Source organism: Emydura macquarii, unplaced genomic scaffold, assembly GCF_026122565.2.
Source record: "Emydura macquarii macquarii isolate MOO-44397 ecotype Brisbane River unplaced genomic scaffold, CSIRO-AGI_Emac_v2 contig_3108, whole genome shotgun sequence".
Lineage (NCBI taxonomy): Eukaryota > Metazoa > Chordata > Testudines > Chelidae > Emydura > Emydura macquarii.
The window spans coordinates 52,079-78,048 of record NW_027133245.1 but is presented as its reverse complement, the minus strand read 5'-3'; the positions used below and the strand labels follow the sequence as shown (position 1 = coordinate 78,048).

The 25,970-nt window shown below is 39.9% G+C and overlaps 1 protein-coding gene across 1 annotated transcript in view; it reads right to left on the bottom strand.

Moving 5' to 3' along the window:
* Nucleotides 1–21,778: 21,778 nt before the first annotated feature.
* PDGFRA (platelet derived growth factor receptor alpha) overlaps nucleotides 21,779–25,970 on the bottom strand; it is a 46,981-nt gene continuing 42,789 nt past the window's right edge. The window contains exon 23 of the mRNA XM_067530649.1: nucleotides 21,779–25,111. Coding sequence (XP_067386750.1) covers nucleotides 24,964–25,111 — 148 coding nt within the window. The 3' untranslated portion in view covers nucleotides 21,779–24,963. The remainder of the gene's footprint in view (nucleotides 25,112–25,970) is intronic.

The window sequence follows — 25,970 nt, the reverse complement described above, 5'->3', positions numbered from 1 at the left end:
GTTCCCTACAGTAGTGGGCCTATTCCCCCACTTACATTTATACCAATGCAAAGTAAGTACAAAACATTATCATTTGGATTTAGTAGCATTTTACACTCACTGTGTACTCACTTTTCTCTGCTGTGACTATACAAGGTGCAGGCAGCAAAGAATCCAGTCCTTGAAGTCAGTGGGAGCTTTGCTTTGACTTCATTGGTAGCAAGATTAGTTCCTTGATATTTCTGCATTTAGATCTTGCTTTCTCTTCCTTCTCAGTCCTTTTCTCTATCACGCCTTAAACTTTCTGAATTATAACTTTGTCAGGCTGAGGTATCCTAAAAAAAATTTCTGCATGACTTATGATTCTTACATTCTGGGTTTCTTTGCTTCTTAACTTCTTCTAGAGCTTTGAGGTGGTTTTGGATCTGTGCAATATTCTTATTTCCTTGGCAAAACTTCTAGATCCACTCAAGCCATTGGAGTGAATGTATCCATTTCTTTCTTGAAACTCAGTGCAGGGTGGGCTCTCCCCAGGCAGTAGCAGTGTCTTCTCTGCTTTATAAAAGCAGCGTGGCAAAACCAGAGTGTCAGCGAGCCATAAAGCAGTGGAATACAACAATAAAGCTTTCACATCAACTGGACTTACAGCTAGGTGTTGCCAGTAGGGTCTGTGTGTCCCTTAATATTGTGGCAGATATCTGTTTTATGCCCTTAAAAGGATTATAGATTGTATGAAGGATGAGAAGAATGGCTAACTAATTTATATGAAACTTGGAGCATTACTACTCCGCTGAGAATTTTACAACTCTATTTATCCAATGCCCATCGAAGTCAACAGAAAGACTAACAGACTTCAGTGAGCTTTGGCTGAGACTCTGTATTGGCTGCCTGATTGTTAAGTATTTGTGAGAAACAAGCAGTGCCAAGTGTCAATGCACAAACCATAGTTCATTTTGTAGTCTGCATACAAAAAACCGCGTGATGCAATTCTTTTATGCAAATTTTTTTTCTGCTATGGGAACTGTTCACTGAATCTATTCTTTAACAGAAAGTTTTTCCAACTTTAAATATTTATCTGAAGAGGAATACTGTACTATATCAAACACTTTAGTAGCCTGAAGACATGTGTAAAGATCTTTGTATCTGCTCTCTTAAAGGATTTGATGAGCCGTTGAGGAGCTAGTTTATATACAAAATAGCTAACCAGACTGACAAGAGCAGAATTTGTTAGTTTTGAGTTTACAGTGCATAACCTTAAGTTACCAAAATGACAGCAGAGGATGTATATTTTACATAATATGATCTGGTTTATATCTTTTGGATTTTTAGATTTTAATCCTATTACTCATAGCCAAGCAAGTGAATGTCAAATTTAACCATTGTTATGAAAGGAAGAAAAAAAATCCTGTCTTATCTTTCAAAAAAGGCATAGTTTTAATCTTTATAATTTCTTATATTTAATAATGATACCTAGAAACTACATGAGTCATATTTCTCTAACTCACATCACGAGGGAAACACAATGAACAAAAACTAAATGAACTTTTCAAAGTTTTGTAGTCTATTGCATATTATGTGTTAATTCACAAAGTCCAGTTCTGCTGTAAAAATGGAGTTCCTCATGTATTCTCTCTCAATGCTTTTCATACCATTTAAAGTAAAACAAAGAGTTTTTTCTGCCTGCCCTGTAAGCTCAATTTATGATCTGAGAGTCAAGCTGGATTCTTTCCTTCTCACACATCACCAGTAGTAAAAGCTCTGCCGTCCCAATGCCAGTGACCCTCCATGCAATCCAATCATTTTAACGGAAAGGAAGAGTGTGTAAATGGGGTCCTGAGATATTGAAGGACCTTATGCAAAGCAAGCTGTGCAGGTTTCTATTCAGTTCTTTCCTCACTTCTCATGATGACCTTTCGAGCTATTGAGAAATGCCCTGCTAATCTATTTTTGAAGTTCTAGGGACTTGGAGGGGCTATCATACATGAACCAGGAGTTAGAACTGAAACATACTTTCCAAATAATGGAGGGTAGTTATAGTTAATTCTTTGCTGCAACCCATTGGTACCAGAGTTGGACATGACTGATATTGAGGAAATGGTGACACCACTGATTAGAAGAGCTGCATAGGTTACGTAATCCTAAAGTTGCCACTGCATCCCAGATGACCAGGCTGAGGTTCTAAGGGAATGGGTTCCTTCCCCTCACCCTCAAGAACAACTTGGCAGGTTACCTCCAAAATCTTAAAGCTGGCCCTAGGTGTCCAGTTTGTATGAACCATTCCTCCCTGTTGGATCATTAGCTATTGTGGTGCAAACTGAGAAGTGATCTTCCTCCTACTCTGAGGGAAGCAAGGATAGTTTATTTAAAGAAGGTTGCTGCTCTACCCCATACACAAGCATGGATAATTTGTAGAAGTTAATTTCCCCCAAGAGACACTCATTCTCCTCCCCTACCTTACCTCCTTTTTCATTGAGTGCTCATGGAAGAAAAGGCAGGAAGCATAGTGCACAATGACAAGAAGAATGCCTGGTGGACAGGTCTGCCCAGGATGTAGAGCACCTGAAATTGTGTTTGACTCTGAAATGGGGCTTTGTAAAACTGGCAGCCTGAGCTGCCTTTATTATGGAATCCCACTGATACGATTTACTTGTGACAAAGTACTCTGCTTCCTTTTCCAAGTCGCAGAGCATGGACCATGAAACTGAACTGGTTGGTTTCAATTTCTATTTATAGTCAGTTTTACTTCCTGGTTCCCAGGCACCAGCACAAGGTTGCAATATATGGGTTGAGATTTAAAGAAAAGAGAATAATGAAAACATTATTAATATTGTTTGTAAAACTTTTTTTAAAAAAAGCCTGAATTTTTATCGTAAATTACTTAATACTATCCCTTAGACCTTGTCTGTACTTGTGGTGGCAGATAGAGTATGTGTAGTTACATGCCACAGTGAAAGGGCAGAATCACTTAAACTAGTTCAGGCTCAGGCTCTGGATTTGGATTAAGGGAGAAAGAGAACGTCTGTCTATCCATCGGACTCTGAGTGTCTGAATCAGCAGTCTTTACTCATGCAAAGCTCTGACTGAAGTTGCTGAGAGTTGTGCGTGAGTTAGGATTCACAAATCAGACCTTTAAGAAAATCCAATTTAAGAAATATAAATTTGATGCAGAACCCAGCTAGAGCTTTTAAAAATTTTGAGCAATAATCCTGATGCTATTGACCTATGACAAACTGGATATTTAGAGTGCTGTCAGCTAAAATATTTAATTCCTGTAGTGGCTTTGTGGAGGGAGTTTCCCAGGAAGTTTGTAGCAGCAGATAAGGCAACTCAGTTCAATAAACTAATAAATAAATATATAAAGAATTATGTCTTTCAAGTATATTTTGTGTTAAAATGTAAAAATGTAGAGTCAAATAGAATAGAAAATAGAAAACTTGTAGAATTTGGTCATACTTTATATGAAGGGAGTATTTATAAAATAGTTAATAACTTATTAACAGATGGTGAATAAATGGTTAATCAGTGTCTGTGAACTCCATGAGGTCAATAGGTTGTTTTTATAACTATGGCATATAACCATTTATAACACTTTCTACTGATATGCTTATACCCTTTTGTACCACAGACCACTCATCTTTGTAAAATGTTCATAAATCCTTTAGATTTTGGTTACCTCTCCAGCAAATACATGAAAATACAGGCATGTCTCCACAGTGATTTCTTTTTATCCATTCTTGTTCATGCCAGTTTACTTATGAGTTCACTTTCATGTTATTTATGCACAACATTGTCAAGTGTTTATAAAGTCCTACAAAGCTAAGGAAGACTTTTGAATTTTTCCCTCTCTTTATTCTCACTCCTTGGCTTTCTGATGCTCCCAGCTCTGTTCTGTGCTTTGTGATCTCTGATACTTGTGGTATGTGCACTACTTGAAGAACTGATAAGCCGTACAGGAAGCTTTGAAGGAGATTGAATTTATATTGATTATAAGACTTCTGGCCATTTAAGATATAGTTTCATAATCTTACAGGAAGTCTGAACTGCCTTTTTTCTCTGTTGTTGGAAATACTCTCCAGTCCACATTACTGTACTGTTTTCAGTGTTATTTAATCTTTAGGATGATTTATGATCTTTCTTCTATTTAACATGATGAGCTCAACTGATATGAGTACTCATGGGAAGGGTCTTATAAAGAGATAAATGATTACAGTTGGTGACTTGTGACAAAAATCTGAAGCCAATTATTCTCTTGAGAACAATTTCTCTTTTAAATGACACAAGTGGAACTGTTTATGAAAAGTAATAGACTAAATGCAAATGCAGTCTGAGGAATTTATCATCTTAATCACTCTACGACATATTGGTGATGATATGAATATATGGTAGTAATGAATTTTTCATAGTGCTATAAATGCTGTTTGTTACAATATTATGCATATATATTGAAAATAAAACTGGAAATCCAGTTTCATTTGTTTTTTATGCTCCTGCAACCAAGTGCGTGCTTTATAAATATTTAGAATGAGTGTATCAACTGCTACATTAATTTTACCATGACTCATATGTTTTTCTGGATATTATTCTGGATATTTTGGCAGAGACTCAAAATCCCCTATGTACACTATATGGCTATGGTATGCCTCAGTCTGACAAGTCAGGCGTAAGATGAATCTTTGAGATGTTAAGGGTCCAATCGTATATTCCTAGTGCACCCAACTTCCCTAGGCTGTGTGTACATGAACATTTATCCTTAAATCCCTCAATGTTGCACTAGCACCAGTGTTGCTTGACTGGTGGCAGCAAGAAGTGTTTTCTAACCCTATTCAGAGCAGGTCAAGATGTGTAGATAAGTCCTTCACAAAGTCAGTGGCAGGTTTCAATGCCCAGAGATTGCAGGCTGGAGACCAACCTATTGAAGTCAATGGCTAAACTTCCATTGTTGAACACAGCAGATCTCATTGAATTCAGTGGGAATCTCAACAGATAATCATCTCCAAAGATTTAGCCCAGTTGCTTTCAAACAGAGCTGGAACAGGCCCTATTTTAGCAGTCTGAACATCCTGTTTTCATGCTCATCAGCTCTAAACTTTTGTTCAAGTCAATGAGTTAGATTACAATGAGAAGCTTAAAGTAAGTTGCATATCATGCTGAATAAGACTCTATACAACAAAGATTTATAGAGTCCAAGGCCCAAAGGGACCATTATGATCATCTTGTCTGATCACCTATATAACATAGGCCATACAACTTCTCCAAAATAATTCCTAGAGCATATTTTTAGAAGACATCCAATCTTGATTGGAAAATTATCAGTGATGGAGAATCCACCATGACCTTGGGTAGATTGTTCCAATGGTTGATTACTCACTGTTAAAAATGTATGCCTTATTTCCAATCTGAATTGGTCTAGCTTCAGCTTCCAGACACTGGAATGTATTATAACTTTCTCTGCTAGATGGAAGAGCCCATTATTGAATATTTGTTCCCTATGTGGGTTCTTATAGACTGTAATCAAGATCCTAACCTTCCCTTTGTTAAGCTAACCAGATTGAGATGCTTGAGTCTATCACTATTATAAGGCATGTTTTCTAATCCTTTAAGCGTTCTCATGGCTCTTCTCTGAACCCTCTCCAATTTATCAACATCCTTCCGGAGTTGTAGGCATCAGGACTGGACACAGTATCCCAGCAGTTATCATGTGGTATCAAGAAATCCCTCAAACATGTGCATATGTGGGATTGTAGGAGCGGGAGACAAAATTGAGATAGATAAAGTTAGGATACAGAAAAAAGAAAGAAAAATAAGACTGCTGAACCATTAATTACTCAGCAGCATGGTCTCTCTCTTTTCATATCCTGCTTATAAAAAGGATGAGATGGGATAGAGTCTTTCAGATGAAAGATCATGGGACAGAAGAATTACAAGTGAATTACATAACAAATATATACTAAGGGCTGTAATGCCAAATCAGCATATGACAAGGAAACTAGTTTTAACAACATATTCCAAGCTTCCTGGAGTTGTTTATATCCTTCTTCAGACTGATGAAAAGCCTTTTATTTTATACTCTTGTAAAATATTTTTCAGCCAGTGCTTAGTCTGCAAAGGATTGTGGGTAAAAGAGTAAACTTGTTGGCTGGGACTAGAAGGAACTATTTATAGTCCATCAGAATATTGAAATTTAGATTTTATCCAAAAATGACTTGCCTCGTATAAATTAATGGAATGAGTAAGAGTTCTAATGTTACTTTAGGTTAATTTTATTGGACAGTGTCTCTGCAGAAATAGTTCAATAACTTTCTGTAAGCTACTGGATGGCCCCAGGAACTGGTGATGAAATGTGGGCCCTCTCACCTGTAAGACTCTCGTTTGAATACAAAATCGGGCCAGATTCACCACCACATCATTACAGTATTTATGCTAATGCAACTCCATTGACCATGGCCTAAAACTAGAGCAATGCAGTTGTGAATCAGACCCAAAGTCTTTAGTAAGGTTAAGTTTTTGTCATGGTTATTTTTAGCAAAAGTCATGGACAATAAACAAAAATTCAGAAAAGCCTGTGACCTGTCCGTGACTTACTAAAAATAATTCGGGGGGGAGGGGATGACTAAAGCCTGAGGAGGCAGGGGGATGACAGCCTGAGCCCCACTGGGTGGGGTACAGCACCTGCTGCCGCCAGGATTGACAGGTCCAGGGGTCCCCTGCTGCTACCTGTAGCAGCTTAGAGCTCTGGGACCCCCTGTTGGCTGACAGCTCCAGCCACACCATCCCCTGGCTGACGCAGACAATGTCACAGCGGTCTTTGAAAGTTATGGAATCCATGATTTCTGTGAGCTCTGTGACATAAGCTTATCCTTAGTCTTTAGTGATTAGACAATGGGTATGGTTATTAAAGAATAGCTGTATTTCGTGAGCCACATGAAATGAGTTGATATTTTCAGGGTAGATCCTAGAAGAGATGCTCACATTTGATAACCACTTCCACACTTGGAATCCTCCAAAACAGAAAAAAAAAAGAATTAAAAGAACCCCGCCAACTTCAAAAAAATCACATCTGAAGTATGCCTGCTGTAGTTTGAGAGAGATGAGGAAAGAGACTGTCTTTTTCCTTTCTCATTTCTATGAGACAGCTCTCATCCTGAGTGGAGGCTGTAACCATCTACTAAATGATGAAGATCTAATAATAATAATAATGCTTATGTTTACTTAAATTGAAAAATTAGGACAATTTTCAGATTATTTTCTTTGGCATTTGACAGGCTAATTTGGTGCTAATTCAGCAGAGTACTCAAGCACAGGCCTAATGTTATGCTCATGAGTAGTCCTGCCCAGACAGCAGCAGAAGAGACAAACACTAAAAAGAAGACAGGAAATTGATGGTTATACCCCCAAACTATTTAACAAAATAAGTTAAAAGTAAGTGGATTTCAAGCTGATAGCATCTCGTCAATGGACATGAAGATGCCAACTCTAAGGGGTGGTACATCTGGAATAGGGTTGGTCTCCATTGGTGGAGGAATGTGGGGAAGCTTCTACTGCCCTGATCTGTGGGTAAATAGAGGACATCCAGTTCCTCAGTAGCAGTGCAGACCAAGTTCATATTTTAAGCTAATTTTCGGTGCCTTTCTATCGTTTTAAGTTTAATCCGTACAGAGGTATGAACAGGAGAAAGTCAGCTAGTATCTGCCCTTGATTTCATTTTTGCTGTTGCAACATCTGTTCTTGCCTCTACTGCTGTTATTTCTTTATCTGCAGCTGCTTCTTAGTCAGAAACGTTGGGTCCATTTTGGCTGGGGATAGGTTGCTTTTGGTTTCTCTCATCTACTCTTCCTCTGTCACTTTCTCTTTTCTGGGACTGGTCTGTGCTTCTCTTTTCATGCCCCCCCTTCAGTAGTCCCACAACTCCCATTTTTCCTCAGTCCCCTAGTCCTCTTTTCCTTCCAAGCAGGCAAAAGTGAATATCTAAATCCCAAGTAGTATGAGAATTTAAAACAAAAGATGATGACTGTTTTGGAAAGATTTCAGGGTTATTTCCTCTGACTTTTCTCACACTCCCATGCTATTCATCACTTCATGCAGGATCTCTTTATTATGTCATTGTAGGCTTCCACTCAGGTAGGTGAGCCACTAGGGAGAGAAATAGAACAAGAACCCCAACAAACTAAATTGGAACATGAATGTCTCTGCAGACCTGATATGGAGTTCAGGGGGAGCAATTTAGAGGGACAGACCTTAGAGAAGAAGAGATAAGCACTGACATTTCCTTCATCCTTAGGAAAGGCAAAAGGAAATATAAGACTAAATTTTCAAAGACAGAGTCTAAGTTACACCTGCAATGTTGCATGCAGTGGGGGGAGAGCAGGGAGATAAAGTAATATCTTTTATTGGACCAACTTCTGTTTGTGAGAGAGAGGAGCTCTGCGAGTACGTTTCCCAGACATGAAGAAGAGCTCTGTGTAAGCTGGAGAGCTTGTCTCTCTCACCAACAGAAATTGGTCCCATAAGAGATATTGCCTCACCCACTTGTCGCCATAAAGTTAGGTGTAAGTTTGGAAGCTGGCTTGAAGCCTCTGAAAATTTGGCCCATAAAATAAAAGATTAAGAAGTGTAAGTTCAGCAAACTGTGGTTAAAACATTACTTTTATAGACAGGACCGTTTAAGACTGGAGGCAGCACTAGTGGCTCCTGGAAGACGTAGTGCACTGGACTTGAGTCCGTTCAATTCTCTTCCTGCATGACACACACAGTGCAACATTTTACCAGTGATCTGTTTGGCAGTGGCTTCTGGGAGTCTCATGAATGAGCAACTCAGATTTCGTTCTTTAAAAGTTTCTAAAGCTTGCTGTTACAGAAGAAAACTTGTTAACATAAAGCGAGTGCTCCCTACAGGCTCAGAAACCAGAAGGCAAATAAAACCCCAAATGTATTTTTTAATTGATCCTGACTCTTGATTTGTGAATGCTTGGGGTTGGCATTCCTGCAAATGGCACATTCTGTCACATATTTCCTGAGAGAGGACACCCCACTGCCCTGTACCAGGCCATCCTCCCCACTAGTAAGTACCCAAATGGACTATCCACTTGTGAGGGACACACACACAGGGCAAGCATCTTATCGAAGTGCAAAAACCCCAACAGCCTGCTCCAAAGCCCATTCAAGTCAATGGGAATCTTTCTGTTGGCTTCAATGAGCTTTGGACCAGGTCCTGCAACAGGGGATTTATCACAGATGAAGGCGGGTGTGTGTGTGCAGGGTGTTAGACTCACTTGCTAAGATATTATATCACATCACTGAATGGATCCTATTAATTAGCCAGGAATAGGGTAGCCACCTGGAAACAAAGTTCCGACTGGAGATGGCCTAAGACACTAGATGTAAGTTATTTGCTTGTTCTTCTAAATTTCTCTGGGCCTGAAAAAGCTTTGGCCTGGCATCATGTGTATATTGACTAGGAGAAGGATTTAGACATAATAAGCAGTTTTTGCCGGATGTATTTCCCTATTCTAATGGACTGTCACTTAAACCAAGAGAGTTTGGTTTTTTTTAAACAAGAGCAACATTGCTAGATAGTCACACAAAATGAACTGCCATTGAACTCAGTGGGCATTAAACATGAGGGCAAACTGGGACTCAAAGCAGCTGTGTCCTTCAGAGCAGCATTTAGGAGAGTGAGTCATTGCATCTGCAGGGAGGGAAGAGTGAGTCAAACTGATTTTCTACAGTCCTGACCACAGATAGAAAAGGGGAAAGAAATGGCCCTTGGGTAAGGACAAGGACAAAGAAGGAGGATTGCATTGCCTTGCCTTGCCTCGCTTCACCTTGCCTCTCCTCTCATCTCCTCCCCTAATGACAGGTATTTGCAAAATTAGGAAAAGCATACCATCATCAGCTGCCACCATCTGGCTAAGGGGATCTTTTGCCAGTTACTTAAAGATTATAGTTTACTGGATGTTAAACTAAAGGATTTTAGTTCCTTTGGGGCCAGAGACCCTGCAGACAATGAAAAGTCATAGAGCCTGCATGTAGATATAGCTCTTGCCTCCTGCAGAATCCCCACCCAGGTCTGGCAATGCATCTGATTCTGGCCTGCAATATCTTCACTATGCCAGTCCTGAGCACATGAAGTGGAGAATGACAACTGTGCCAGATTGCATAGTGAAATTATGGACAGATATCCTCTAGGGGAAAACCATTACACTTGTCATCTAACCCATCTTGAATCAAGGTCTCCTCAGGTAAAGAGCTAGGTAAGATCTCTTACTGTTCATCACTGCATGTGGTATAAGTCAGTACTATATGAAATATTCATATCAATGTTTTTTAAAAAAATAACAAACATTAATTTTTTTGCAAAATTCTTTGTAAATCTACAGTTATATAACTTCGGCCCCAGTTCTGCAAAGATTTAAACATGTGCCCAGCTATACACGCAAGCATTTCTATTTACTTAAATGACATTTACATGAGTGAAGTTATTCACGTGTTTAAGTTTCTGCAAGATCAGAGACTTAGATTTTAGACTGCACTTCAAAAGTGTTCTGATTTAGTCATGAGTTTGGGATGAGCGCACAGTTGCAGTAAACTGATATCTTTCTCATGAGTTGGCTAGGCTATGTGTGTCCAAACTTATAGTCCTTCCATGTACAGAATTACTACTGAAGTCAGTGGAAGTTCTGCACTCAGATTGCAGAATATATCTGGTAAAAATAAGTAAGATTTCATCTTGACTTAAATTCGAAAATATTGTTGCTGAAACATTTTCACGTGGTGGCTTTTCAAGTGAAAATGAACATTTTCATTTTGGTCAAAGTTTTTCAGTCTTCAGTTTTCTAAAACCATAAAAAGCTTCAGGTTCCCCCCTTCTTTTCTCATCCCTCTAACTTTTCCTGGGGGGGGGGGGGGGGGGGGGGGCAGAGCATGGCTGTATGGGGGATGAGACCCAAACATTTGTTTTTAAACACTTGAAGCGGGGGGGGAGAGAGGGGGGTAGGTAAATGAAACAAAAATGACCACAAGTTAAACACAATGAGTTTTCTTCATTTCATTCAAAAGTTTTCCACAAAAAGTATATAGCATTTTTCATTCAGCTCTACTCCAGGTAGCCAGAAATTCAAAGAGAACAGAAGATATAGACATGGGCTGAACAAGCATTTCATGGGATTTTAGAGAAAGCAATCCAATGTTGTTATTTTTAAGCCTACTTAAATGTATTCTCTGCCTCTCACTTGAGTCCAGTTGTTCTGAAGAAGGGCAAATCATCCTAGCATATGTATTTTAGGTGACTTTCATCTCACCATATCACATCAGTTTGAATAACATATAGCAATATCATGAATTCATAATTTGTCGGTATTTTAGGGATTGCATGACACGTTGACATAAAACAATAAATGGAGAACTGGATGGTTTTAGGGGTTGATAAGAGGACATATAGTTTGTCAGCTGTTCAAATCTAGCCCAGGTTGCTAGTGGAAATAATAGCAATGGAAAGTCTTTACCATCTGACAGCTGTTTGGCTTTGTATGACGTGAGTCAGTGGCTACTCAACTATTTTTAGAGCACCCACTGTAGTTTCTAAACAGCAGTATCTATCTCCAGCCCAGTTTCTCATGGTCAGCTGTTCCTGTCATGAAACTCACTAATGGTACCGACTATCTCTGCTGAGGCACCAAGGAAGGAATAAGTTTAATGTGATGATTGAACTATCCTCTCACTCCTAGAGCTAGTCCCTTCAAGCCAGGGTTGGGAAACTTGGGGATAAACTATTGTATAGCAGTCCCACAGATATTTCAGGAACATTCTTCAGGACTATTTCAAAATCTTTCACAAGCCTTACATTCACTCAAGCATATTTGAGAAGGAAAATAGCTAAGCTGTGTCCATAAAATACAACTTAGGGCCCTTATAGCTCCATAAAATAATTATGATAAATATGTGCTCTGAACTCCCAATTAGGCTCCGGTTTTGTTTTTTCCTGTAAAATGTTGTCAGCATTTAAGACGTGCAACTAGTAGCAAGGCAACGAGTTATTCATTTATGTTATTCCTGGGGTCTAACTCAAAGAACCTCCTGAGCACATGGTAGCGTGTATGTGCAGAGATGATGATGTGTTCTACACTTGAGCTTTATTGTGTTACAAATGTCTTCCTGGAGCTGTCACTCACCCAGTCCCCCTGCAGTCTAATGCTCCAGGGTATATGAGAAATAACATGGGATCTTTCATGATCACACATACTGAACATTTTCCCCCCCTCTCCTATTTGTTTTTCTGCAAGTCTTAGTTTAAGGACAAAAAGGTAGCAGCTGTAGCACAGAAAGAAAGGCCTCTTCAGAGTCAGTCGAAATTTCTTGGAACCTGCCACTGTGTCAAACACGTAATTGTTATAGCATTAATAATAGATACCCCGCTGCAGTTAGAAGCAACCCGAACTAGCTTTTTCACAATACAAATGTGTACTATGTTCTATATTTTTTTTATTCTGAGCATAAAACTTCATAACATGAACTTTCTCCTCAGACATACTCTAGCCAAGGGCTGAAGAGAATAAGAGACATAACAATACATTGAGTGTCAAAAAAGTATTCACTCTGACCATGTAAAGATTTTTTCCATTGACAGTTTCAGTGAAATTGGAAAGTATTTGTCTAAGTTTTCCATGGAAAATTTTGATTTTTTTCAGCAGAAGTTTGAATACCAAAAAAATTTTGGTCTAAAATCAAAATTCTTCAGTTTTGCGGTAGGGGATGGAAAATAAAACCAAAAGATTCCTTGGGGAAGCAGGCACTTTAAAAAAAAATTAAAAATCTTTTGTTGAAAGCCCAATTTTCCCTCAGACACAGTTGGCAGAACTTTTTCTCACAGTCCTGTTTGCATTACTTAATTCTGAGGGCTCTTTGGCTTAATGTTTCATCTTGTCCTCTTCCTGAACACAAGAGATACCCAACACTTGTCTCAGAATTAAAGTTCAAGATGCCAAACACCTGTTCTGTTGCTATGGGCCCCATGACTGTTGCCCCTGCCCCTTCTCTCCATAAGAGTTGTCTATTAATGGAATTACTGAGCCTCAGAAAGTTAGAGGAAGATTAGTCAAAAAAAACAAAAAAACAAAAAAACCAGCCACCAATGAGCTCCTCATTTATTCACCTACTTAAAAAAATAAATATACTCTACTTTATGCCTGTCTCCCACATGCTATGGCCCAAAAGACAGTGAGTCAGCATGAATTCCCTGTGCAGGGGAAGGGGAGCAGGCATCTGAGAACATGCAGGGGAGTCTATGCACCTGCAAGCTGGAGATGTGTGCTCCAAGAGGCTAAAACCATGGTAGCATGAAGGTCAGAGAATGTTCCTTTACCGATTTAACCAGCAATCAAAACTCCTTATATACAGATGTGATGCATTGTTTCAGTGCTACTATCTCTTATTGTCCTGGATTCCCCTACCCATTCTTAGCCCCATTTAGAGAAGTTTTACACAAAACCTACTTATTTGGGCTTTCTAAAGAAGATGAAAGATTTGGCCCTAAGAATACAATGCACTTGCTGTGAAAATACATGGAGCATAAGAACTTTCTTAGGTGACTGGTGAGCATGTTAAAATGTTCATTAAGTCAAAGATGTGTTGCATGGAGCATTGTCTTCTGAGCTTGGAGTAGAGAAGAGGGGGAAAGATTAAAAATAAAGGCTCCCCTCTCAGCCATGAAGAGCCAGCACAATAGCATGAAGGGGGAGCCTAGATAAGTTCAGTCCATTGCAGAACAACCTAAGAAGTAGAAAAAAAACAAACCCAAAACCCAGAGCCAGCAAGCCCCAGTCTATCCCAATAGTCAAGCACTGCCAGTTTTACAGTATTCATTACTTAGCACAGTAACTTTTAGTCATTGTCAGTTTCCCCACAGACCACCTTGACTTCTGTTGGAAAGTGTGCCTGAGTCATGTGGAAATACACTCAGAAAAGTGCTCTTTATATTGTGCACCACACCACTGACTGCAGACAGAGGTAGCGGCTGGAAGGGCATTTTGGAACCCACTTGTGCCTGTCCCCGACATGGCTGCAGAGTAGTTTGAAATGGTCCTCTCTTCCCTTTGCCAGGCCCACATAAGAGCCAGGTACATTTGCATTCTCTGTACTCAGGACAGCATAGCAACTGCTGCTCCCTCCATACTCCATTGACAGAACACCTGGCCCATCAACCCCGCATGGGGTGAGGCAGGGAGGACCCAGGGCCATAGCCCCACCCTCCCTCTGCACTGGCACGTGAAGCAGAAATGGAGAAATTAGATCAAAAGTAGTGCTCTATAAATGGGTGCAGGATTGGGCATGCTTTTTTACATGACCAGAAGGTCTAAGAGGCATTCTAGCTACCTGATGCAGAACGTTCTGTGCTTATATGCTCTCACTCAAGCTAAAGTTATGGACTTGTAATAGGAATCACTGGGTGAAAGTCTATGGCCTTTGTTATGCACGATGTCAGACTAGGTGATGATGATGGTCCCCTGTGGCCTTTTAAAAAAAATCTCCTACTGCTCATGCTGGGGTGGTGGTGCTATGCACCGGCCCCACACAAGACTGTGCTTTAAGGCACAAATAGGTTCTTGGGGAGGAAACACCAGCTGAGATGGGGAATACAAAGACAACTGGCGAAGCAGAGCTATGGCTCAGAAACACTTAAGGAAATCTTTCAAGAGATGGAGAGAAGAGTGAATATTTAAATTGAATTTACTGGTTTTCTTCCAGACTATAACCCTAGTACTAGCACTGATGGTCACTTAAAGATACTCTCCTTCCCTCAGGTCTGTCATCTTCTCCCGAACACCAGCACAGAGTGAGAAATATGCGTAGCTCAGCATCAGGGTACTGTATGCTGATAAACCAAACTGATGCAAGAAATGAGAATTTAAATGATACTGGTTGAAATACAGTGATTAAATCCAACTGCTTTCCCCACTCACCCAGCTCACCAACTCTCCAGCCCCTTCTAAGCATACATTGAGAGAGATGGTTTAGGGTATGACTAGTGTATACAATTAACAATATTTGCTCCACGTGTAAGTAGCTGCATATGCTGATACTTACACAACAATTCACAGATCTGAGCCAGGGATGTATGTGTATGTGGGGGAGAGGGAGTTGTGTGGTTTTTTTGTTTTTTTGGAAGAGCACATCTATTAATAAGATGTAATTCAGGGAAGTCCTATGATCTGTGTTATACAGGAGGTCAGACTAGAAGATCACAATGGTCCCTTCTGGCCTTGGAATCTAGGACTATGAATGAATCTAAAGTGTCACCATTTTTACAGTGAAAACACAACAGCTTTTTTAACCTAAAACTGAAATTCATTGTGTGTGTAAAATAGAGTGAGAACAAAAACTAAAGTCATGGGTTTTTTTTTGCAAAGTGGTCATAACAAGAAAGTGGTCATAAATATGTACCACGCACACGTCTATATATCTGCTAGTGGTGAGAGTTTTTCTGCAGAGCTGTTACTAGTAGGCCTATGCTTGAAAGATATATACTTGATTTGGAGATTTGATTCATCTTGTAGAGAATAAACTAAGCCTAGGAATAATACTGGAGGGTCACTCAGGGGATGTCCAGACTGCAGTTAAACCAGGAGTGCCCATGTCAGCTGGCTCAGGCTTGCGAGACTGTAAAATTGCAGTGTAGACATTTGGGCCTGGTCTGAAGTCTGGGCTCTGGGTCCCATTGAGGAGGGAGAGTTTTTACACATTTAAAAAATAAATAAAACAGAACTTCCACAATCGTACAGCCCCGCAGCCTGAGCCCAAGTAGGCAGACCCGGGCTAGCTCTGGGAGTTTAATTGCGGTATAGACATACCCTACAGTGCTCAAACATCTGAGCCAGGGTACAGCATCCTGCTGCTATCAGCCCAGTGGTTATGCATGGTCACGTCATGGTGCAGCCCTACATGTATGCCATATTAGATGAAACATCTGCAGGTAGAGTGCAATAGCACTAATGACAAAGGGAATATTGGGGCCCACAGCGCATTAGTTAGCGATGGGGCCGTACTCACAAGTTTGGGAATATTATCCAAACTTGTCCAAAGCATCTGAAGGTAGTTCTTGGGGGTGTTCCGATCCAGGGTTTTATTTCAGCACTTTATAAGGTTGGGTGTCAGCAATAAGTTTTCCGTATGAAATTCTGAACTGCCTGGTTTAGAGGGTCCAGCCCCACCTTTAATATTAGAAAAATACTAACATGCTGGGAGAATAATGTTGGTAGATATTACAAGTTTTTTTCAATGTAACGGAAGCTAATCTCAGCTGAGTTTGTGATTTTTAGGCCCCAATCCCAAAGAGATTTAAATAAATACTTAATTTTAAATTCCATTAACTTCAGTGGAACTACTTATGTACTTAACTTTAAGTCTTTGCAAGATGAGGGTTTTATATTTTAACATGAATAGCAATAATTAAAAAAAATAACATTGGGCCAGATTCTGGTGTTAATACAGAGTGACTCCATTGACATTCATGGAGTTACTTCAGTTTGCTCTTGGTTCAGAGCAGAATTTTTTACCTTTTTCAGAAGAGTTCCCGTCATAGTTTGAGTTGTATGGAAGATCATCGAGCTCATGTACAGATTAAAAATACTTCCCAACAAAGCATTTGGCCTTGAAGGACAATCTCTTGTTTGTTACCTCTCCAAAATCTGTGAAGGCTATCAGCTGATTCAGAAGAATACACTGTCTGCAGTGGCAACAGATTCATGCTGCTGTGAAAAAAGAGAGGAAAAAGTGAGTTCTCTTACTGATTTTTGTGTGATGCTTCCATCTTGTGGCCAGATAAGAGAGAAGCTTCTCTTTTAGCATGGATTAAGAAATGCCTTAAAGATGAGGGATTTTTGTAAAATTATACTTTGATATATGAATTTATTATTAGTTTTAGTCACAAGCACAAGCATATTGTGCTAGTGACTAAAATTACTAATCAATTTCATTGATTGTTTGAGAGTGTGTAAGTAGAGTAGTGTAGAAGAGTGGGCTCACCACTGTAGTGCCCCATCGAGGATGGCATGGTATAGCAGCTCTTTCCCCTACCAGTGCCCCCTTCCAACAGTCACTCCAGTCCTGCAATGGTCTCTCTTCTCATGACTCAGACCTCCAGCCAGGTCACACTTTAGTTCCATTCCTGCTGGGGTAACAGAGGCCAGCAAATAAACAGTCCGACGTCCTTACAACATGTCTTCAGGCCTGACTTTGGGCCCTAAGGTTTTCACACCCTCTTGGCTCAGGGCTTTGAGTGTCCTTATTCTCTTACATCGAGGGGGGAGGGCAGGAAGGGGCTTCATACCACCTTTGGTGGATAGGGGAACCCAGGCCTCTTCTTCACTCTGGGTTCCAGTCCAGGGATTCTGTACTAAGCAGGCCAAGTCTATCTAGTCAAACCAAGCCCTGCTGCCTCTCTGGGCTTCTTCCTACTATAGCTTTTTACTAGGCTTTTCTCCCCCCTGCCTCTCTAGGTTCACCCTTCTCTCAGGACTGCCAGGGTTCTCCCCAAATCCCCCAGTAAATTTTAAACCCCAGAAGTACAACTGAACTCAAATTTTGTCAAATTCTCCAGCAAGACCTGTCATCACTCTTAAATATCCCTTTAGCCCTTCCTCACTTAAACATTTTGCAGGGTTCTTTCCCTGGAGCTCCTCATCCTGGCCTTTTATCAGGCTCACCTCCTGTGGCTGCTCCATGTCACTCATGGCAGACTTGCCCACTCATGAGAGGATTTCAGGGCCAGCTCTCCCCCTAGACTTCCTCCTTTACCCTGCTGGCCACTCCACCCTCTAGTACTAAGATAGGGACTACAGAGTTCATTCCTTGCAACACCCTCTGGTCCACACTTCCTGTGTTTAAACTAACCACCCACTTCATCTCCCACCTGGCACTCATCTTTGATTGAGCTCAGCTCACTCTCCAGGTGCAACCATGCAGCATAATTGGCCTCTCAGGCCCACATGAACTCTTCTAGAGTCTTTGTGGAGTACACATACTATCACAAACTGGTCAAAATGTTTCCTTTAAAACTGTTTTTTTGTGGGGATGGAAAGTTGTATTTTCAACTAAATGAAAATTTTAATTTTCCTTGAAATGTTTAATTTTTTTGTCAGAAAATCAAAAGTTTCAGAGTTTGGCAACATTTTGTGGTTCCAAGTTTGGGGTAGGTGTCAATTAAAAAGTCAGTTTTCTGATGAAGAAACCCTCCATTTTCCAACTCCACAAGGAGAAGAAGAATTTCTGGAGCCCATTCAGGGGCTGGACCCCTGTAAATTGTGACAGTCAGCTGTATCCCCATAGGAAAGTAGTTGGGAACAGCGATCAGCTAATGTGGTTGGGGTAGGTAGTTGAGGTAGGGCCAGTGAATCTTCAGCCAATGACTCCCACAAAGACAAGGGCTACATCTGCATCAGGGATATTGCAATCTCCAGGCACTATCTCCCGTTGCCAGTTCCAGTAGCCATCTAGTTCCCCAAGGTGCCTTTATTTCTCAGAAAGCATACACAAGCCAAGCAGCTTTTTTCATTTTTGCCCTGATGCAGTGGGTTGATGCTGCTTCTAGATAGGTCAGCCCAGCACACAGCTTCTGGACCATAAGGAACATAAGCAAACAATTTCACTAGGATAGGGCCATTAAAAGGGTCAACTCACCCACCCTGTCACCAAAGTGCCAAGTCTTAGCTTCCCACAGTTTCTCTAGCTGATTGGCCAATTTAAGTGTTTTGGCCCTCTGGCTAGAACTGGTTGGATAACTTTGCTGGAACCATGTTCTATTGGAATATGTGGTGCTGTCAAAAATCAAAATGCTTTGAAAAATCAGGTTGATTTTGACAGAATTTTATTTTAAGAAAACAAACAAACAAAATAAGTTCCAACAATGTCAAAACCTCCTGGTTGACATTATCAGAACAAATTGTTTCAATTCTTCATTTTTGAAGTGATATTTTTGTACTGATTTTTCTTGTATTTTATATAGTTGAAATCAAAAATTTAAAAGTTGAAATCAAAATGAAACGTTTGGATTTAGGTGGAACAAAATGTTTTGAACAACCAAAAAGAAATTTGGGGCTTTTCTTAGTGAAGAATTTCTAAATTTCTGGTTTTCACATCAATTGTGAATGAAGCCAAATTTCAAAATCTTAAAATCCTTCACAAAACAGAAATTCCATCCTCCTCACAGCTCTACCTCTGGCACACGCTTGCAGGGCAAATCAAAGTCCAGTTACATAGCAACAATTTTTTTTAACCTTTCTGGACCACCGCCCAATGTAGAGAGTACATTTAACCATCAAACCTTCACTCCAGATTGCAGGGGGTTCCTTCTGACTATATATCAAGGGCTGACCACAATATCTGTTGCTCAACTCAGAGTCAGTAGACCTTTGTCCTCCTCACGATGCACAATTCTTTTGACCCTCCCTAAGCTAAGTCTTTGTTCCTGGATCACAAGAGCATTTCATTACCACCTCCAAGTGGCACCATAGGGGAACCCTGGCCCTGAGATCCTATGCAAAAAAACAGCAGCCCGACCTCAGGTATAAACTGTCTCACTTCCTTGTTCCCAGAAGCACGTCCTACTTCTGCTCCTTCCTGTCTCTCTCAGGCAGTGCTCCACCAAACCCTGCCTCAGCTGGTTGGGTTCATTCCCTGGCTCCATCTCCATAGCTGGTTATTTAGAAGCCTCTCCAGCACTTGTCTGTCCTTCCACGTTTCCCTCCCAGCAGGGACCCACCACACATCCTTCCCCAGTCACCGGAGAGTCTCCCAGCACACTGCTGTGCCTGCCATCTCTCTTCTTTACTGAAAACAGGTTGCATTCTATATCCCAGCAGACCTAGTTCTGAGTCACATAGGGCCAGATTTTTTTTTTTTAAATATTTAGGTCCTAAATATGCAAATAAGCCCTTAGAAGGATTTTCAAAAGTGCCTAGGTCCCTAACTGCTTTTGAAATTAATGGGAGTTATGCACCTATGCACTTTTGAAAATCCCAAGAGGTACCTATGTACATCATCAGGCACCTAAATACCTTTTAAAATATGGCCAAAATCTTTGCCCCATGAGTTAGAGTAACACACATCACACATCTTTTATGACTGCGCTTTTCAGAAGTAATGCAGTTTAATAATTACTGCAGGAAAAGTCTATGGCTCATGTATATTTATCAGCAATTAAATCAGTATGAGTGCATGAAGTTGATTTATGCTGAAAAGTGTGGTCTGATTTTAAGCTTTAAATGTATGGGTTAGTGCCAATAGATGTGTGTACTGTGCTTATTAAATCTAAAGCAAGTAGTCTCTTATTTCTTTTTGGCAGTTGAGATGATTTTACTCTGATTAAGCACCAGTTTATACTCGAAAGCATAAGTCCCTGCTAGAAACAGGACCTGATCCTACAAAACTTTACTCAAGTGAGTCATGGGACTCCTCACATAAGTAAGGATTTGGGCCATGGTGCAGATTACTTTCTGCCAACAGACTTACTGTTCAGTTCTAGACAACTTTTACTGAAGATCAAGAGGGAAAAAAAATCTGGTTTTGAACATGTATTTGCTGAATTTCCAGAAAGGTGAAAATAGAACGGGGAGGGGTAATACAGCCAAGGCATACATTGCAGTGAACCCATCTTCCTTACAGACGGGCCTGTTTGCATTGTCATATGTCTAAACAGCATTCTGTTAAGACAAGCCCCCTTGTGGCAAGAGCAAAGTAAGCGAGGCCCATTGCTGCTGCTGCTTGTACCATGAATTTAGGGGCTGTCTGAAACGTTGTCAGGGATGTCTATGCTCTGTTTGTAGCTAAATAAAGTGGTTCTGTTGCTCTATGAGAAACTGATTCAATAGTGAGTTGATGTGCTACTCAGAATTCATCTAATATGGGCAGAAGCAACTGTTCCAACAAACTAAGCTTGCTAATCTGAATTCCTGTATTTGACATTTTCCCACCGCTGGGCCCTAGCTAGCTTTCATCAAAATCTACGGCAAACTACAACAGACTTCATGGAGAGAAGAAGCGAATCTGACAGCTGTAATGCTGAAGCCTGGGCAGTCTTCTCAACAAACACACATAGTTGTACTAAGTTACATATTGTGGGAGTACAGGCCCATGTGAAGCATTCATTTGGTTCTAAAAGAAACTGGAACGAGCTCAAAAAGTTAGCCATCGTCAGAGAAAGTGACGCTACAGTCTTCTAAATGTGGTATCTTCTAATCCTCATATTCCTCAAGAATGCTAGTGTAAAGACGCCACCTTGCAGTTTTCAGTACTTTCTTTTTGTTGTTTTTTTAAATACTAGGTAAAATGGTGCCCTGTTGTCCAGCTGCCCTGTAGAGAGGAAGAGGAGAGCACAGGAAGCTTCTTACCTTCTTCAGCAGTACTCACACATATGAGCAGGCCAGGATCCCAACCTAGCATTCCCTTGGGAAGTAAACTAGATGGGCACCTTCCATACCTCCCAGTGCTCCACAGCACCCTGAGGTGGAGATGCTTTGCTATCTTGGAAGAGCAGCGAGGCTCCACCTTTGTGTATGTATTCTGCAGTTGGCAGCAGGCACTGCAATAGAGCACCTGCTACATTTTAAAGGGGAAGCACAGTGTACTTCAAATGTCATGTGATACTCAAGCCCCCCTGCCCTACTCTCTCCTGTGGAGCTCAAAATACTTTTTGTCCCTGCTGTTTTATGGCATACAGAAAACTCAATTCACAAAATATCATTGACAAACTGAGCACGTCTGATTCATTATCAAGTGATCATCATTAAATAAGCAAATATAGACCCCTAAATAGCCTTAAATTATATATCATTTATTGAAATATAGAGATCTTAATTTACAGGTTTTAAGACAAAACATGAACAGGGGCATATGTAATATATGTTGTACCTTCAGTCACTTAAACCAGTTAGCCCTTCTTCAAACACTTCACGCCACTACCACTTTGGAACTTACTTTTTTTTATTATTCTAAAATATAATTTTTGGACATTCAAAAGTGCAACAGTTAACGTGCCTGTGGATTATATCACAGTTAAAAAAAATAAACAAAGGCAGTGATACAGCTTGTCATAAATGTTTTGGCAGTATGTCTATATAAAAATACATATATACATATTGATGTATAACATCACCATATCTTATGTCCTTCATCATATAATAGGACCATTTTTTACAAGTTGCAGACCAAATTGTAGGAATTTGATTGGCCATTCAAAATAAGAAGTTGTGTTTCATAGGAAAGTTTTGATTGTCATTATTCAGAAGGAATTGGGAATTTCTCTTCTGGTGGCTTCTCAAAATTAAGCCATAAAAGAAAAAAAAAAAAAAAATCTGCAATGCTGAAAATGTAAAACAAAAAAACCCTACCATTCTATTAAAATCCAAATAATTTTTTCCAGGATAGTATCTCTGGCCCCAATCCTGCAATGAGCTGTGCTTCGAGAGACCCCTTCACCTGCTCTTAGCCCCACTTTTTCCACAGGTTCTGCTCAGGCTTCTTCTACCTGCAGCTAATGGGACTGGATAGCCAGTAAATGTTTTGGTTCCAATTTAAAGCATAGGTCCAGTCCCAAGATGTGCTGTGAGATTCGGAATGAAACCAACAAGAGAAAGGAAGACAACGTAAGAATATTAAGTGATCTATCTTTTGGTATCACTAAACCTACCTGGCCTGATTTTCAAACATGATGAAAAGTGGGTCATATGCAAAAATGCTTGCCTAATTTAAACTTGAAGTTATGTGACTGTACACACAAAGTTTTGGTTTCAAATATAAAATAGGCCATTTGTGTTTCATAGATTCATAGAGTTTAAGGCCAGTTTGACTTCCTATATGTCATAGGCTTGCTTTTCAAATTACTTATAATTTGAATTTGTCTGGTTTTTGTTTACAAGTGCCTGATTTGCATCCATAACTGCATGAATGCATACTTTTGCATTTGGCCTTAGCATGTGACATTTTGAAATTCAGACCCATGCTTATTTATCTGTAATAATGGCAATACTACATTTGGGACCAAAGTTTGCTCTCCTCTGCTTACCCACAACTCTGCACAAGTGAAGTCAACAGTAGGTGCACAACATTTCAGAGGGCCTAACTGGTCCTTCAAGAACATAAGAATGACCATACCGGATCAGACCAATGGTCCATCTAGCCCAGTATCCTGTACTCCAACAGTGGCCAATTCCAGGTGCTTCAGAGGCAATGAACAGAACAGGTAATCATCAAGAGATCCAAGTTTAGTTTTAGTTTGTTATTCAGAATCCAGTCAGTTTGTTCTGTTTAGTCATTCACTGGTGATCTATCCTCCAAATGCCATAGGAAAAAAAAATTCTCACACAAGCTTGAATTTGGATTGCATTTAGGTTGATTGTGTCATATCAGGTACTGAGCACTTCCTGTGAGGTACGCAGTATCAACTCCTACTGAGTTTAAAAGATGAGCACCAAACAGGATTTGGCCCATAATTGGCATGTACCTTATTTTCATCTGTAAGACTGCCAAAGCATCACATATCAACAACACATCACTCAGCAGCAATTATAGAACATTCTACATACCTATGATGTCAACAAACAAATGTTGCGGAACCAAGAGTGGATTAAGTTTTGTACTCCCTCTCTTCTAAGTGAAGGAATCAGACCAAAGTAACCAATACACTTGGAAGCAATTATCTTTACCAACCCTAACTAGGAGAGGTAACAGAGCCAGTTTTCACTGCTTCTATTGAAACCTGAAAACTAAGATAAGAACGTGTTGCAAAATGATTACTGTATATTTAATCTGTAGTTTCAGACTAAGAAATAAGGTTTCCTTATTTGCTTCCAGAACAGTTCAAATATCAAATCAGTTCCTCACATTTGACCCCAAAATAAGTTTTCTTTTGAATTGATGTGCAAAATATTACTTAAACACTAACAATGATGTTGCTATTGATTAGTCATACTTCCATTGTACAGTAACTTGGGAAACAGTGTAAATTAATGAAAAGTTTAAAAATAGCTTTAAATGTAAAAAACCTCACTGAATCAAAGGATGATTAATTGCTTTTAGAACATCTAATTAGGAAAGCCACTCATCTGATGCTGGAAAACTAACTTCACTTCTTAGAAGACACAAAATTCTTCTACATGTGAAACTAGTTTTAGTTCACCAGAGCCATTATCATATTGCATACAATCAAATACAACAATTGTTTCATATAAACATTTTGAATCCTAAATCTCTTTACCTACTTAAAGTTTTTTAAAACTGTGCTTTTGCTGAAGGACGATGAGTTATAAACTATACAGTTAGTGTTATTGAAAACAGTAGTAGTATTATGAAAACAGCTATCTTCTATAGTTAAAGACTCACTAGGCTTCTAACACCTATTATAGAAGGCTTTTTAATTATTATTATTTCCTTTTATTTGCATTAGCTGTAAAATGTTATGTAGTACCAGTACCTTTAAGTTTCAAAAGTGGTTTTTGCATGTACTTCATTCACATGATAGTTCATCAGCAGCTGACATTGAGATTAAGGGGCAAAGTACATAGAAATCTTGAGTGAGCTCTTCTAAAGTCCATAGAACATATTCAATGCACCCCTCGAAAGATCCTTGAGCAGACAGTTATTTACATAATTACATTGGTGAAGTTTTGCTGCAGTGGAATTCTATCCATCAGAGTCATGAATGCCCTTGAAACACAAAACTGGTCTGTTTATGGCCTTTATCCTTCCACCTATTCAAACTGCAAACAATATTGAGGTGCTACTGAAGTACTGCAAAAAGCAACACTGAAAAGCTGACTTCAACATGTCTCATTCTTTCATATTCAGGATGACCTCTGTGCACTGGGAATAAATTTCTTCTTTCCTTACATCCTTTGCATTGCAATAAAGTGGTTTTCTCTATGGAGTAAAAAGTCCTTAGATCTCATGGTGAGCTTCTTTTTCTACGTAGCTCAAAGGTGTCCACTGATTCCATATGAATTACAGAAAGCTGTCCTCAACCAGGTCTGAGGAATCTATTCCAATGTCATCCATCATGTCAATGTCCTCAATGGTCTCATCCTCTCTCTTGATAAAGGTAGAGCTGCTAGAACCAGTTTCAATGGCACTTTCTTCAGATGTCTGGGAACTGTAAGAGGCAAAGAAACTACGAGTTATAATACACAGTGAAATAAACATGATATTTTAATTTCTAGTAGTTGACTCATTGACCTGATGGCGAATCTATGCACCGACCTTCTGGCACCTCGGATTAGCTTAGGTGATCTCTGACCACTTGTTTCTTAGGGTGATCAACATCAGATCTGGTATGAGGAAGTTACCAGAGGATGATGAATCCAAAAACTTGGCTTTAAGATCTTAACTTTATAATAAACAGAGTACAATATGAATGTGGCTGAAAATGCTGCTAGCCGCATTGTGCTAGATTCAGCTAGCCTTAGTCACATTACTTTAATTATGTATCTATTTATACTGATACAAATCCATTGATCAGAATCCCATCCAAAGGCTCTGTCACCAATTAAAAAGCATGTAAAAACCCTCTTGCTATGTTTGGATACTTGGAAGTGACTTGCATTCAGAGAGAAACCAGCAGACAGGAACACAGAGAGATGTAAACACACAGACTGGGTTTTATTCAACTACTCTAAGATGAGCAAGAACTAGCTGAGCTATCCCATAATAATCTCTCTGTGTTGCTACAGCAACCAGCTGTGCTCTGGTGCTACAGCTGCAAGCTAGGCAGGACACAAAATACACAACACCTCTGAAATAGCCTAGCCCTATTACAAGAACCAGCAGTTCTCAAATAAAATAAGTCAATCCCTCAGATGCCTCAAACTCTGCTCCAACTCATTCATCCTCAGAAAAACCGATGGGGCTTACTGTGTGCCCCAAAGGCCAGGCAATTTTGTCTATGATGGACCAAGCTGGAGAGTGAATTCCAAAGGTGGGGGGCCTTATGGGTAACATCCTGCCAACCCCCT